The following is a 14416-nucleotide window of genomic DNA, read 5'->3' on the forward strand; positions in this document are numbered from 1 at the left end:
TCAACTTTAGTTCATTTTCTTATCAAACATGCTCAAGCTTGTTAACAAACTACTTGATTAACTTATTCTTTTCCTATATATAGTAAAATCATGACTAAATTTGTTTCCCCTTCACAAATCTATAATTTTTTTACTACAAATGGATTGTTCATTATTAATAAACTACAAGTAATAATTTGATATCATATAAACTTATTTACAAACTTATATAATCTAATTTAAAGTCTATACAAGTTTATTTTTAGACAAATATACATATAAAAACATAATATGATATATAATTATATATATATATATATATATATAGTTAAATCGAGTCTTATGTTTACGAATACATTATTATATTTGAATTTAACTTATTTAATAGTTGAGTTTAAACTCGAACTTGTGGCTTGTTTGCTAAACAAACATTTTTTTTTCAAAGCCGAGTTCTATTATTTCATAAATTGCTTAGTTCTGAGAGTCTACGAGTGTGGAATTTTCTAACGTCCAATGCAAAATCAATAAATTACAAAAAATAAAAACTTGAACAATATTATATTCGAGTTTCCACGTGGAAACTCGAATATGATATTGATACCTTTTCCTGATAAATATAATATTTGTACATTATCAAATACATAATATTTTCAAAAAGATTGGACAAGCTTCGCAATAATTTTAAAAAAAAATTAATAGCACATTTTAATCATTTAAAATCATGTTTTCAAAAAAAAAAAATCATTTAAAATCATTTGTTCTCGATAAAAATGGTACTCAAGTATCAAGAAAATTAATTCACGCTTTAAAAAAAAAAAAATTAGAATCGGGGGCTATCCATAAATAATTGTTCTTCAAAACTATTTTATGATTTTCTATTTTAGTTTCCTTGCACTTGTGGTTAATTGCTTATTAGGGCTCTAAGTCTCTAACATTTGCATCCCAAAATGAGGTACCATTTTATTATTAAGGCAGAAGATTAAGGTAATGATAAATACATAATAAGGTGTCTACATAATAGTCCCATGGGCCACGGTCAACTTTGCCATAATGCAAAGATAAATACATAATAAGGTGTCTACAAGTATTATGGCAAAGTTGACCGTGGCCCATGTGGTTAATTATATAGAAATTAAAATTCGTGTGAATTATTTTAAAGCAATTAGAAAATTATCTCTCTCTTTTCTTTGCGTGACGACAATGTACAAGATAGGATTATTGGACATATATGATTACTTTTTTTTTTTAGAATCATATTCATATATATATATATATATATGTGATTACCTAAAATAGCAATTTTTTTTAGTAGAGATTGTGGTGTGCTTTTGTTAGAAATTAGAATCACATTCTCTCTTTCCTGTGTATTAGTTTTTTTTTTTTTTTTTTTTTTTTTTTTTTTTAATGTTAAAAATTATTTTTTTTTTTTTTGAGATGGAGAATAACAATTTTGTAATATCTCCACGTTGAGATTTTTCTCTAGTTGGAAGCGAAGCTGGCGGTACTTAATTATGCAATTTAATGGAAGAATTTTGAAACAGAAAAAGCACTTCTTTAGCAACTGCAAATCAGCATATCTTTGTCGTAGAAAATGGAGGGACCTAACCTATTCACAGTGGGAATTTCGTATCAAAAGAATCAAAACAAAGGAAAGAGAAGCATATTAGACACAAAGCTGGACCCAGGGCCAGTATTCCAGTCCAACTCGTAGGAAAGGGTGTCTGATTCACTTGTTCTTTTCACATGAGCCACCAATTGTTCGGATGCAGTAATTACTGTAATTGACTAACTATAGCACACGAGGTGCCAAGTGTCTCAACACCAACGGTGAGACTTTATAGAGGAGATGGATGGTTGGGCCATAAATAGGGGTTTTTTTTAAAAAAAAAAATTAAGTACTGTTTTTTAAATTCTAATGAGTTTGTAATCTTAATGACCTGTTTATTTATTCTTTTTAATTGTTGATATGGCACTACGTCACATCAATTTGTAAAAGTCTTAACACTAATGTTCTCTCTAATGATATTCTTTAATTAATAATTCACTCTTTTTATGAATGCTCTATTTGTTTGTACAATTATAAAACAACTGAAGTTCATATTAAACTGAAAAATCGTTTGTTCTTGTTATATATGTTGCCCAATTGGTTTGGGTTCTACAAACAAATCAATAACATTGATTAAGAATATATACAAAAGTCATGGTACAAGTTTATTGTGATGATACAAGTTTATTTATATAGGGTAATTCGAGAAAGCTTTTTATTGCAACAAGTCACAATACATATTTTTTTATTCATTGATAGTTGGGATTGAGAAATTTGAAATGCATATAATTTTTTTTGAAAGTATTAGGAGATTTTTATTTTTTATTTTTATTAAAAAAAAAGGTCAAGATGACTATATTGAATGAAAAAAAAAAGAGGGAAGAATTAAATCAAATCACGAAGCAAAGGGACTCAATGTCGTCATTAGTAACTTCTTTTATCCAAACAAGAAAGTATTCACAGACTTTTACATGCAATTGAACTACAAAACTCTTGACATGTGTCACATTTCATATAATATTAAAGTTTCAAGCAAAAGGTGGAATATGAGTATATAGTTACAACCATGGTCAATTGAGATTAGAGTGGCTGGAGTCAGTCAAAGTGCCTAACCATGCTGGCGGCAACATTCCGGTTTGTTCATGGACGGTCTTAAACAAGGGTGGCAACATTCGATAAACCCCAGCAACCTCCTTCATAGCCACATTGCCACCCACAGCTGATCCATCATCTATGGCCTCTCCACCAGTCCCATTTGTCCAAATGCTAATAGTAGGTTTTAGTCCTTGCACGGCCTCTGCATTTATCTTGGCAATTTCTTGAAACATCCCTTTGTTTATCATTAGGTAGTCCCTCAATGCTGTATAATTTCCACCCAATGCATCTAGTAGGGTGCGTAGATAGATGCCTTGGGCTTGTGCAAGTGTCACAAGCCCCTCAGCCTCCTTCTTCTTCGCGTACAATTCTCCATCTACAAGTTGTTGACGAGTATAATATGCTGCCTCAGCCATTGCTTTTTGTGCCTCCGCCGCTTTCTCCTTCTCATAGAGAACTGCTTCCGCATCCTTCTGTTTCTTATACAGCTCCCAATTTGCCTCTTGTACCTTTGTATGAGAAAACGGAGTGAGGTAACCCAAATCACAATGTATAATATATTTATATTTTCTTCTTTTGGGGTTTTAGAAGTTTAAAGAAATAATTTAAGATTTCTGGGTTATTTATACAGGTGATAATAACTCTATACCAATGACAATTTAAGATGGTTACCTTGTAATTAATGTTTTATATATATATATATATATATATATATTTAAGATGGTATAAAGATGGGTTATTTCTTTGAGTAATTCTTAGGTACTCTCGGAACACAGAGAATGATACTCCCTCCTTTCACATTCATGGTGGAATCCACTCATTAAATTTATGATAGAGTCTACCATGAATGTGAATTTTCCTATTTCTTTATATACAAGTTTTAATTAAGATGGGTTATTTGTTTATTATACAAGTTTTAATGAACATTTGGATAGAGTTGAAATAATTTTTCAATTGCGACCAGCGTTTTTTAGTGGGTATGCACTGTTTACGGGACTCGTAAATACTTTTTTTAATAAAAACAACTTTAAAACTGGGTCTCGCGGCACTATTCACATATTTAAAAATTATTTTACTATAATGTTTTCGGTTTTTAGCAATAAGCGATATCCAAACAAACCCTTAGAAGTAATTTAAGATGGTGTAGAGTTATCTTTTGGATTATTTAATTTATTTCTAGAATTTTAAGGATGAAATTTTGTTTAAAACATTTTTTTTAATGATATATATATAGCTAGCTACTCACATATTCCATGTACAAAGAAAATCTGTATAGCTAGCTATTCATATATACAACGTTTTCGCTTTTCAGTAGTAAAAGGTATCCAAACAGACCCTTAGAAGTAATTTAAGATGGTGTAGAGTTATCTTTTGGATTATTTAATTTATTTCTGGAATTTTAAGGATGAAATTTTGTTTAAAACATTTTTTTTTAATGATATATATATATATATATATAGCTACTCACATATTTCATGTACAAAGAAAATCTGTATAGCTAACTACTCATATATTCCATGTACAAAGAAAATTTGTAGATAACTTTTGTACCACAAATTTGATGTGATTAACTATTAGTAAATAACAAATAATAGATTTATATAAAAGTAAAAAACAAATGCTTATAATCCATGACATAAAAATTGTTGTTGTAAAATAAAAATTATGATCATAGAAGCACTCTACACAAAAAACATACCTTAGTCTCATATTCAACACTAGCTTTGCTCAAAAACTCAGCCTTGAGCTTCTCCGTCCTGGTCAATGCATTCATCCTCTCTACCTCTCTCTGCAACTCAGCCTCCCTCAGCGCCACCGCCTTTGCTGCCTCCACCTCTGACACCTGCGCTTTCTTTGTCCACCCTGCTTTCTTCTTTGCCAAATCTGCGTTTGCCTCCGCCACCTCCGCCTCTCTCTCATTCTCATACACTTTCACTGCGGCCTTCACCTTTATCTCCTCCTTCTTCCCATCTCCTTGTCTCTGCGTCGCTATAATCTTCGTCTCCGCATCTATCTTCGCCGCGTTCTGGAGCGTCTGTCCCTCTCTCAACTTCGATCCAATCTCTCCTTTCATCCTTGCTTCCGCCACATCAACCTTAGCTTGATTAGCCACTTCCATCTGAGTCTTCTGCCCTAAATAAGAGAAGTACTCATGTCCACGCACGTCCACTAACTGCTTCACATTCGCGTTGTATATCAACAATCCAAACTGGTTGAGTTCAAGTTGCACTTTTTCGAAAACCTCTTGTTTAAACTCTTTGGTTCCTTTGAATATCTCTTCCATGGTCATGGAAGCTGCAAGAACTCGAGTCTCCCCCTCGATGATGCCTTGGACTAGCTCTTTGACGTGGTGGGAGAGCTTGTCATGTGGGGAAATGAGCTTGGCATATTTGAGGAGACTTGGCTCGTCGTCCACGCGAGGACCGATGGTGAAAACTGCAGGAAGAAGAAAAGGGAGCTTCTCGGCACTCATGGCTTGTACTTCGAAGGTGTAGTTGACAGGAGAGACGTCGAAGACTGTGAAGGATTGGCCTGGGAGCACCCATCCTTTCTTAGTAAGCTTGATGTCTGTGATACCTACTCCGGTGATCACCAAGTATTCTGACGGGCTTGCAACTTTATACATGGTTTTTATGTTTCTTTTAAACCAGGGACAGATAGTTCAGAAATGTGATGGTATGGTGTTCTCTTGAGTGGAGGGAGTTTAATATAGGGTATAGCCGTATAGAGTTATATATAGTGCGTAAAACATATTCCTAGTTAATTTCATACTAATTAAATAATTAAATATATATATATATATATATATATATTTAAAAAAAGGAGAGAATTTGATCCTTATTACATTCTATGCTTATCTGAAAAGTTCTTTGAACAGAAAAGGAGAGAATTTTTACTTAGTTTATGCGTTGTAGCTCTTTCTGCCCTCTCACAAACAAACAGAAAAATAAATAAATAAATAAAAATATATACTCGATCACATTAGAGCCCAGTCTAGCATGAGTTACAACTCTTGTATGATTGATTGTGAGTGATTTACCTTTGGCAAATAAAACGTATAATTGCAAATTGGTTTATTAAAAATATTCCTAAGCATGTTTTTCTATGTTGGTTGGCTGTTTAGAATAAGTTTGACTACCAAATATAGGTGAGATGCTTAGGGTTTCAAAGGGGATGTGATGTGTTTGTTCAATAGGAGTAAAATTGAAGCTTCGGACCCTTTTTTTTTTTTTTCTTTACCAAAAAAAGTTTGGAAAGTTTTTTTAAGCGTCTAATGAGGAAATAAATTGGTGACTGGTGTTTAGAGATAGACTGGGCTATAATAAGGAAGTCAAATGGCAAAAAGCTTCAACAAACAATATGCAAGGTGGCTTGAAGTGCTGTTTGGCTTCATAATTTGGAAGAGCCCGGTTAGAAGTTGATTTCGTGGGTAGCGTTGTTGTTGATGTTTGATATAGAGGCTTACTTGGAGTAAGAATGTTAAAAGATTCCATTTAGAGCACACCGAACAATCAGTGCAAAATTTTAAAAAAAGGTGTTCAGTTTTATACATTTTTGCTCAAAAACTATCCACATCAGTCCATTTATAACATTGTGCATATAGAAAATTATACACGGTTACTGTAACTTTCTATTTGATTTTTTTAAACCTCTCTCTCTCTCTCCAATGTCCAGAAGAAGGAGAAAGACCACCGAAAATCAACATTCACCCACCACCACAACCAACCACCACAACTCATTACAACATCAACATAATCCAAGCACAATCAATGACCCAAAATCAATGAAGATCAAACCAAAATCAACTCAAACTCATCACAAACCCAACTTAAAATTAACCCAAAACAAAACCAACTCAAAAATAAAACACAACAGAAAACCCATTTGGAAAAACCTAAATCAACCCAAAACCTAAGCCATCATTGCCATGGAGTGCTTGCCGCAGCCATGAGAGAGAGAGAGAGTGTGTGTATTTTGAGACATGGAGACTTGGGTAGAGAGAGAGAGAGATATATATATATATATATATATTTTTTTTAAAGATTTGAAGAGATCATGCCACTACAAGAAAAAAAACTCTTTTGCAATGAATTCTTTTGTTGCAAAAAACTCAAATTGTTGCAAAAAAAATCTGCAATGAAAAAATTTCATTGCCCACTGTTGTAATAAACTCTATGGTAATAGGCTATCGCAACGAAAATTTCATTGCAGTATATTTGTTGCAATAAAATATTTATTGCAACGAAAATATATTGTTGCTATAACTTATCGCAACAATTTGTTTGTTGTAATAAATATGGAATATGGAAAGTTTGTCGGATCTTCGTTTGCATGGAACAACTATAAAAGAATTGCCTTCCTCCACCATTTGCCTTAAGGGTCTGTTTGGTTAGAGGAGTGAAAAAGTTGGAGTATAGAAAAGATTTTAATTTCCCCATTTTTTGTTTGATTGGGATTGAAAAAATGAAGGGATGAAAAAAGTGAGTTTATATAAATTTACTCGTATACCATTGTTAAAAAATGGTGCCCAATTGAAACAAAAAAGTGACAAACAACCCAAAAAAAAAAAATACAATCACCCAAATTTATTAAAAAATAAAAATCATGTCTAGAAAAAAAATCACATCTAAAAAAAAAAAAAATGGAATGAGACACTGAACAAAAGAAACACTTAACAACTTATTAAAATTGGAATTATAAAAAAAATAAAAAATAAATGAAAAAAGGCGTAAAGGCACTGTTGGGCCATTTCTTGATTTGGTTCTTAAATTGATTTTGCTCATAGGTCAGTCCCTGACTTTTTAAAATTGTTTTTAAAATGGTCCCTACTGTCAACTTAGTTATAGAAAAAGCTGAGGTGGCAAACGATGTATCCAACATGCTGATATGGTGCTGACGTGGATATTAAAATATTATTAAAAAATACCATGTCAGCATCCATATCAGTGTTTTAATGACAAGTCAGCATTTTAGTTAATAAAAAAATAAAAATAATTTTAAAAAAATTAAACTGAAAAAATTCAAAATCAAAAACAAAAAAAAAAGAAAAAACTTTTTAAGATCCTCCTTTTCTCTGTGTTTTTTTTTTCTTCTTTCTTCTTCAGATCCTCTCTTTCTCTGTCTCTTGGTGCGTATTTCTATTTGTATCTTTTTTTGTTCAAGCTTTCAATCCCTCTCTCTCTATTAATCTGACATTCTCTCTCTCTAAACCCAACTTTCTAATCTCTGGGTTTTTCTAGTTTTTCGTCAGGTGGTTGGTAATGGAGGTGGAGATCGGTGGTCGGGGTGGAGATCGGTGTGGTTGGGGTGGTCGTGGTGGAGATTGGTGGTTGGGGTGGTATTGGATTATGGGTTTGATTGGAGATGGAGATGGCTGGGTTTGGTTGGAGAGGCTAGGTTTTTCTGGGTTTCAGTGGGGTTGGGCTATGGCCGTGGAGATCGGTGTGGCCGTGGAGATTGGTGTGGGTCTTAGATTTGTGTTTACAGGTTTGGTTGTAGGTGGGGTTTTTCTGGGTTTCTGTATGGGTGGGTGGTCGGTAATAGAGGTGGAGATTGGTGTGGTCGTGGGGATCGTTGTGGCTGTGTTTGTGTTTCGAAGATGGAGTTGTCTCTGTGAGTTTGGTTTCGTGTTTGTGGTTTTTTTTTTTTTTTTAATGTGAATTTGTATATTTATTTCTTGGATCTATTGGGTTTGATTTACTAGAGGTTTATGGGTTTGATTTCTTGGATTTATTGGGTTTGATTTCTTAGATTTATTGGGTGGTTTATGAGTTTGATTTCTTGGATTTATTAGGTTTGATTTACTGGATGTTTATGGGTTTGATTTCTTGGATTTATTGGGTTTGATTTAGGGAAGAACATGAAGCATAAAGTTCATGTCCTGGGGAAGAAGAAGAAGAACAATGTTCTTCCGAAAAATAATGAAAAGCAAACACATTTTTTAAACTCAATTTTTTAAATTGAAAAAGCTTTTTTTTTCCCTTAATTTAATTTAATTAATGATTATTTATTTTAAAATTTCTCACCTGGTTTTTTGTTTTAATTTTTTATTAATTTAAATTTGACGTGGCATTTCAAAAATGCTAAATAAGTTTTTTTAATAATATTTTAATATCCACGTTAACGTCATGTCAGCAAGTAGGACAAGCCGTTTGTCATCTTAGCTTTTTCCATAACTGGGTTGACAGTAGGGACCATTTTAAAAACAATTTAAAAAAGTCAGGGACTGACCTAGGAGTAAAATCAATTTAGGAACCAAATCGAGAAATGACCCAAAATGTAGAAACTAAAAGTGCATTTATGACCAAAAAAAAAAAAAAAAAAAAAAACAACAACAACAACAACAGCAACAAGCCCATGTGCAACTTGCACATGGGCATTTTTGTCCATCACTTATAAGATTTTGCCCCACCAAGTTTTCTCTCCATTTTGGAGAGAAAATTTTTTGGTGGGCCCCACCATCATTTTCCCCTCTCCCCTTCTCAACCAAACACCCTCCAAAAAGTTTTCCCTTTCATTTTTTTTTTTCCATCCTCCCTAAAATCCACTCTACCAAACACACCCTAAAAGTCTACTAAGAGTGACTTTTAGTGGATGTCAATGGCCATCATCTTCATTTGATACTATGCGACTATGCCAACAAGTCAAGATCCTCTGGGCGTGTTATTGCATCTCTTATCATGTATGCATATAAAAGATTTGGATCTTGGGGACTGCCTTCTTTCAAAAATTCCCAATGATATTGGCTGCCTATCCCTTTTAAATGCATTGCGTCTAAGTGGAAATGATTTTGTTTCCCTTCCTGAAAGCATCTTTCAACTCTTTAGACTTAAATTGCTTGACTTGATGGTTGCAAGAGGCTTCGGTCATTCCCAAATCTTCCGTCAGAAGTTGAGCATATAAGTGTAATTGTATCTCATTGGAGAGATTGCTAGAACCATGAAATGATTCCTGCAAGTCATGTCATTCTATTTTGTGTTTCAAGTGTATCAACTACTTCAAATTGGCTGACAATATTCAAAATGGCGGTAACATGCTTTACGTATCTCTCTCTCTATTTTCTAAATATCTGTCTTTGCTTGTTTGTCTATGTTGGATTTTTTTTCCCTCCTCAACATTGTTCTTTGAATATTTTCTGGACAGAGTGGTAAACAACTAGGGAGATTACCTGTATTATTCGTGGAAGAGAAATTCCGGTATGGTTTAAAGAAGTGAACATATGCGAAGAGTCTTATAGTTCCTCACTAGTAACTTGGAAACTTATTGCAACAAATTTGTTTGTTGCAATAGGTTACTGTAACAAATTTGCCCTCAACATGTCCTTGAACATCTACCAAATAAATAAGATTTCATGAATGGAATGATTATCCTTCAAAGTCGTTGCCTTGTTTCTAGCCAAATAAGCTTATTTAACTTCATTTGCAATGAAGCAAAATTGAACTACTTTGTGAAGGAGTGAAGGTATTATGGTTCCAAAGTGGCTCTTTTAGTTTTGTTTTGTTTTGTTTTATTTTATTATTATTTTTTTTTATGATGTGAAACCTTGCCATGATAGAGTCCTCTGGACCCATCCACAAAGAGTAACCAATAGAGCTAACCCTCGCCAAGATGGAGAACTTAGGACCCACCCCTAAAGTGTAACCAATAGAGTTGTCCCTTGCGGCCTCCAACATGCCTCTTTTTCTTCATGATAACTACTTTTATCCTTGGCTTCCGTGATGTCTATGGTTTGAAATGCTTCTATTCCATGATAATAAAAAATGGAATTGGTGAATTGCAAAATATATTATTAATATAACTATTCATATATTTAATTTTGCAGAATAAGAAGAAATATAATGAGTTCAAGTAAATAACCTCTTACCATATTGTTTTTCAACAAATGATCAATGTCCTTATAAAGCCACAATTTATTACGCTTCCTAGGTTCATCTTATACTTTTGATAAATTGAGTTCCTACCCATTTCTCCTAGTAAATTGTGCATTTGCAATTCATTATTAATCTAAATATTCAAGAGAGATTTGTCAATGAGTTCCCTTAATCCAATTTTGGGGAAGAGGCCAAGACTATCTATTATTTATTCTACATAATCTTTCTTTTTGTGATTAGAAAAACATGCAATATATAAGAATATTTCCTACTCTGAGTGACAGAGTCCATCAAAACTTATTTGTAGTACTCCAATAACATCACTCTCAGGATCTTCTTTGAGTCTTTCTAATGTAAATTCTCATTCAATACTACTTTTTCCAAACAAAAAGGAACCTAAAACCTTAAGAGTTAAAGGAAGACCATCAACATAGTGTAAAAACTCTTTTGACAATTCTAAATATTCATCTAGAATGTGCTCTTTTTAAAAAGCATTCAAACAAAAAAGATGAGGACTATCTTCATCATTCACTGGTTTAACTTAATATATTTTATCTATTGAATGGGCCTCCAACAAATGTTTATCTCTTATTGTTATGATAATTGTACTACCCATACCAAACTAATTATGCTCTTTAGCTAACATTTTTAACTAGTTTGGTCCATCTCGTCCATTTGCAATAGTGGGCACAACGAAATATTTTTGTTGCAATAGATGTTTATTGCAATAAAAAATTTCATTGTGAAATAGGTTTTTTTTCCTTATAGTGAGAGACCACCAATGTTCAGAGAGAGAGAGAGAGAGTTTTAATGTGAGTAGGTAAAATAATAATAATAAAAAAGAATTAAATAATTAGTATTTAAAGATAACAGAGTGTATAATAGATAATTTGATGTGGGTGCTTTTACAAAGTGTTTGTGTAAAATAGAAAAAGTAAGTTGTTATGCTAAATAAATGGGAAATTTTAAAAGGACTGATGCAAATACTCTTGGAATAAACTCTTTGTATTTTCTAGAGGTATCCTAGCCTGTACCTATATTTTTAAGAACTAGTAATGAGGCATTGTTTTAAATTGCCTAATATAGGCAATTTACTTCGTTTTTTATCCTAGTGTCAACTAGCCTACTAAGGTCTATTGTTTTGTTTTTGTTTTTGTTTTTGTTTTTTTTTTTTTTTTTTTAATTTTTTTAAGGATGGACCCACCAAGACATTTACTAACATCTCCTGATGTTTCCACAAAAATGACTAGGTTTCAAATCCCCCCTTTAGGGATGGCAATTGCTGCTTGACTCGTGGGAATTGGCCCGACTTGACCCTAATGGGTTGAGTTTTACCCGGCCCGATAAAGAATAGGGTCAAATATGGGTTTAAAAAAAAAAACCTGAAGCGGGTCGGGTTTTATCAAAACCCAGCCCGAACCCGAACCTGGTTACTCTGAAATTACTAAAAACCCCTTATATATATAGTTATAAACCCTAACCCACTCACATCTCATTTTAGCTCATGCCTCACATAAGCACACTCACAGCATAGCCACAGCCGCCTCACTCACTCTCAATCTCACTGCTCACACAGTCACACGACCTTCGTCTCACGCACTCTCAATCTCACTCACTCTCAAGCACCGCCGACCCAAGCTCTTTGCCTCTCACCACTGGTCCAAGCTCTCTACATCGCCGGTCCAAGCTCTCACTCACTCTCAATCTCATCACCAGCCCAAGCATTCACCACCAGTCCAAGGTCTCATCGTCATCCCTAGCTGTCATCGCCAGTCTGTTTTCTACTTCTCTTCAATTTTTTTTTCTTAAGTATTTTATAATCACATTCCCTTGTAAATCCAAAAACCAAAAAAAAACTATAGTTTTCTTAAGTATTTCATAGTTTTTTTTCTTTTGTTTTCTCTACTTAAGAAAACTATGGACTTCAACCATTTTGTGCTACTTCTATTTATTGTAGTTTAAAGACTTGAAATTCTGAGACTTTGTGGTGTAACTGTAATATATTGTGGTCTAACCTCTCAATTTCTTAGTAAAAGGAGATGACGTGTTTGATCCTGTTTTCTTTACAGTGTGAAATTTATTAATGAGTTATGTTGCCTAGCAAAGCCTTTTCATGCATGAAATGATTTACAATTATAAGAGCTGTGAGAAATTCTACATAATTCTATAGGGTGATTGAATTCAATTTAGTGCACAATGTTTTTTTAGCTCGTTTTTTTTAGCTCCTTTATTTACAAGAAAGGGAAATTGTGTGATGCTAAATTTTGGGTGAATAGTTTGGTTTGTCAATATATGTTAAATCCTTGTTATATTAGCTATAAAAAAGTGAGTGGGATATTTCATTTTTGATGAGTGAATAATTGAGTGTAGATTAATGGAAAAATAAATTCTATGGGAAAATGTTTTTCAAAGAAAGTGTAATTGTTTAATGGAAGAAATTGTTTTTTGTGTTTGTTGTGAATGTAGTGCCTAAAATGGAGATGGGAGACACAAACAAATCTGGTTCTCCCTTGCCAAGTGGCTTTCCCTTGAGAACCGGACGTTGTCCCTTGCCAATTATGTGGTCTCCTGCGCCATTTTCACGATCACCTTCGTCATTATCGCCTTTTAGCAACTCACCCTCAGGATCACCATCACCTTTATGCCCATTAAACAACGAGTAAGTGTTTGAGTTTGTAGTTAATCATGTTTAATTATAATTGGGTTGATAGAATTTGTGAATCTATGTAATTATGAATTTGTGCCCATTAACCAATGAGTATGTGTAATAATGAATTTGTGAATATTTGTTTTGATTGGTAGAATTTCTAACTCCCAAACTTCTTAACCAATTAGAAGTTTGAAATCTCCAATGGTGGACTTAGTGGAAGAAGATTTAGAGGTAGAGGAACAAAAAGGGATAGAGGAAGAGGGAGAGCAAGAGCCTACAAATGAGGACTTGGATACAAGTAGAAAAAGAAAGACTACCTCAGATGTTTGGGAGCATTTTACAAGGAAGAAAGTTGATGGAAAATTTAAAGCTCAATGCCATCATTATGGCAAGCTTTACTTGGGTGAGTCTAGCCAAGGTACAACCCATTTGTGTAATCATTTTGCAAGATGTCCACGGTTGAAGTTTAAAGATATAAGGAATATGCGACAACAAGTCTTAATTAAACAACAAAATAAGGTGGATGGAATGATGAGTTTAAATGCTTACCAATTTGATCAAGTCAAAGTGAGGAATAATCTTGCTCATATGGTCATCCTACATGAATACCCACTTTCAATAGTTGACCACATTGGGTTTAGAGAATTTGTGAGTTCTCTTCAACTTTTGTTTAAACTGATCTCAAGAAATACTTTGAAGAGTGACATTCTTAAAATTTATGATAATGAGAGGGAGAAAGTTTTGAAGATGACAAACAAGAATGAAAATAGGATGGCAAATTCAACTAATATATAGACTTCGCGTAACAAAAAGAGAGGGTTTATGGTCATTATCGATCACACTTGGACGTTGCAAAGCTAGATTTTAACGTAATTTTTTGATCTATAAATGTTAAATCTATTAAACCATATGAATTGAGTCTATGATATTGGGTTAAATTGAATGTTAAAGACTTTATGTTTAAAATGTTTATTGAGTTATGTTAAATTGAATGTTTAGACTTTATGTTAAATTGAATATTTATTGAGTTATGTTATAATTATTCATATTATTTTTCTAGGTTTGTTTATGTTACTTCTACACGCCTGAAAGATGTCCTTGTTGAAGTCCTTGTTAATTGTTTTCTAGAGTGGAACATGGATATGAAGTTGTCCACAATAACCGTTGATAATTGTAGTACTACTGATGCTATGATAAAACTTCTCTTGAACAAGCTTGATATTAGTTCTCTTATGTTGAATGGGTCTATGTTGCATATGAGGTGTGCTGCACATA

At 33.2% G+C, this 14416-nt stretch overlaps 1 protein-coding gene across 1 annotated transcript; it reads right to left on the reverse strand.

The window, feature by feature from the left end:
* Positions 1 to 2502: 2502 nt before the first annotated feature.
* On the reverse strand, positions 2503 to 5340 carry LOC126712878 (flotillin-like protein 4). Its single transcript, XM_050412392.1, has 2 exons — positions 4320 to 5340; positions 2503 to 3129 (listed from the first exon to the last, which is right to left on the reverse strand). The coding sequence occupies exons 1-2, from the start codon at positions 5244 to 5246 to the stop codon at positions 2596 to 2598; spliced, it is 1461 nt and encodes a 486-aa protein (XP_050268349.1). The 5' UTR covers positions 5247 to 5340; the 3' UTR covers positions 2503 to 2595.
* Between the last annotated feature and the right edge of the window lie 9076 nt (positions 5341 to 14416).

The sequence above is a fragment of the Quercus robur genome, chromosome 2 (assembly GCF_932294415.1).
Source record: "Quercus robur chromosome 2, dhQueRobu3.1, whole genome shotgun sequence".
Taxonomy (NCBI): domain Eukaryota; kingdom Viridiplantae; phylum Streptophyta; class Magnoliopsida; order Fagales; family Fagaceae; genus Quercus; species Quercus robur.

Coding starts and splice junctions, on each gene's coding strand:
- LOC126712878 (XM_050412392.1), bottom strand. CDS start 5,246: ATGTATAAAGTTGCAAGCCCGTCAGAATACTTGGTGATCACCGGAGTA. Junction 3,130..4,319: donor GTGTTGAATATGAGACTAAG/GTATGTTTTTTG, acceptor TCTCATACAAAG/GTACAAGAGGCAAATTGGGA.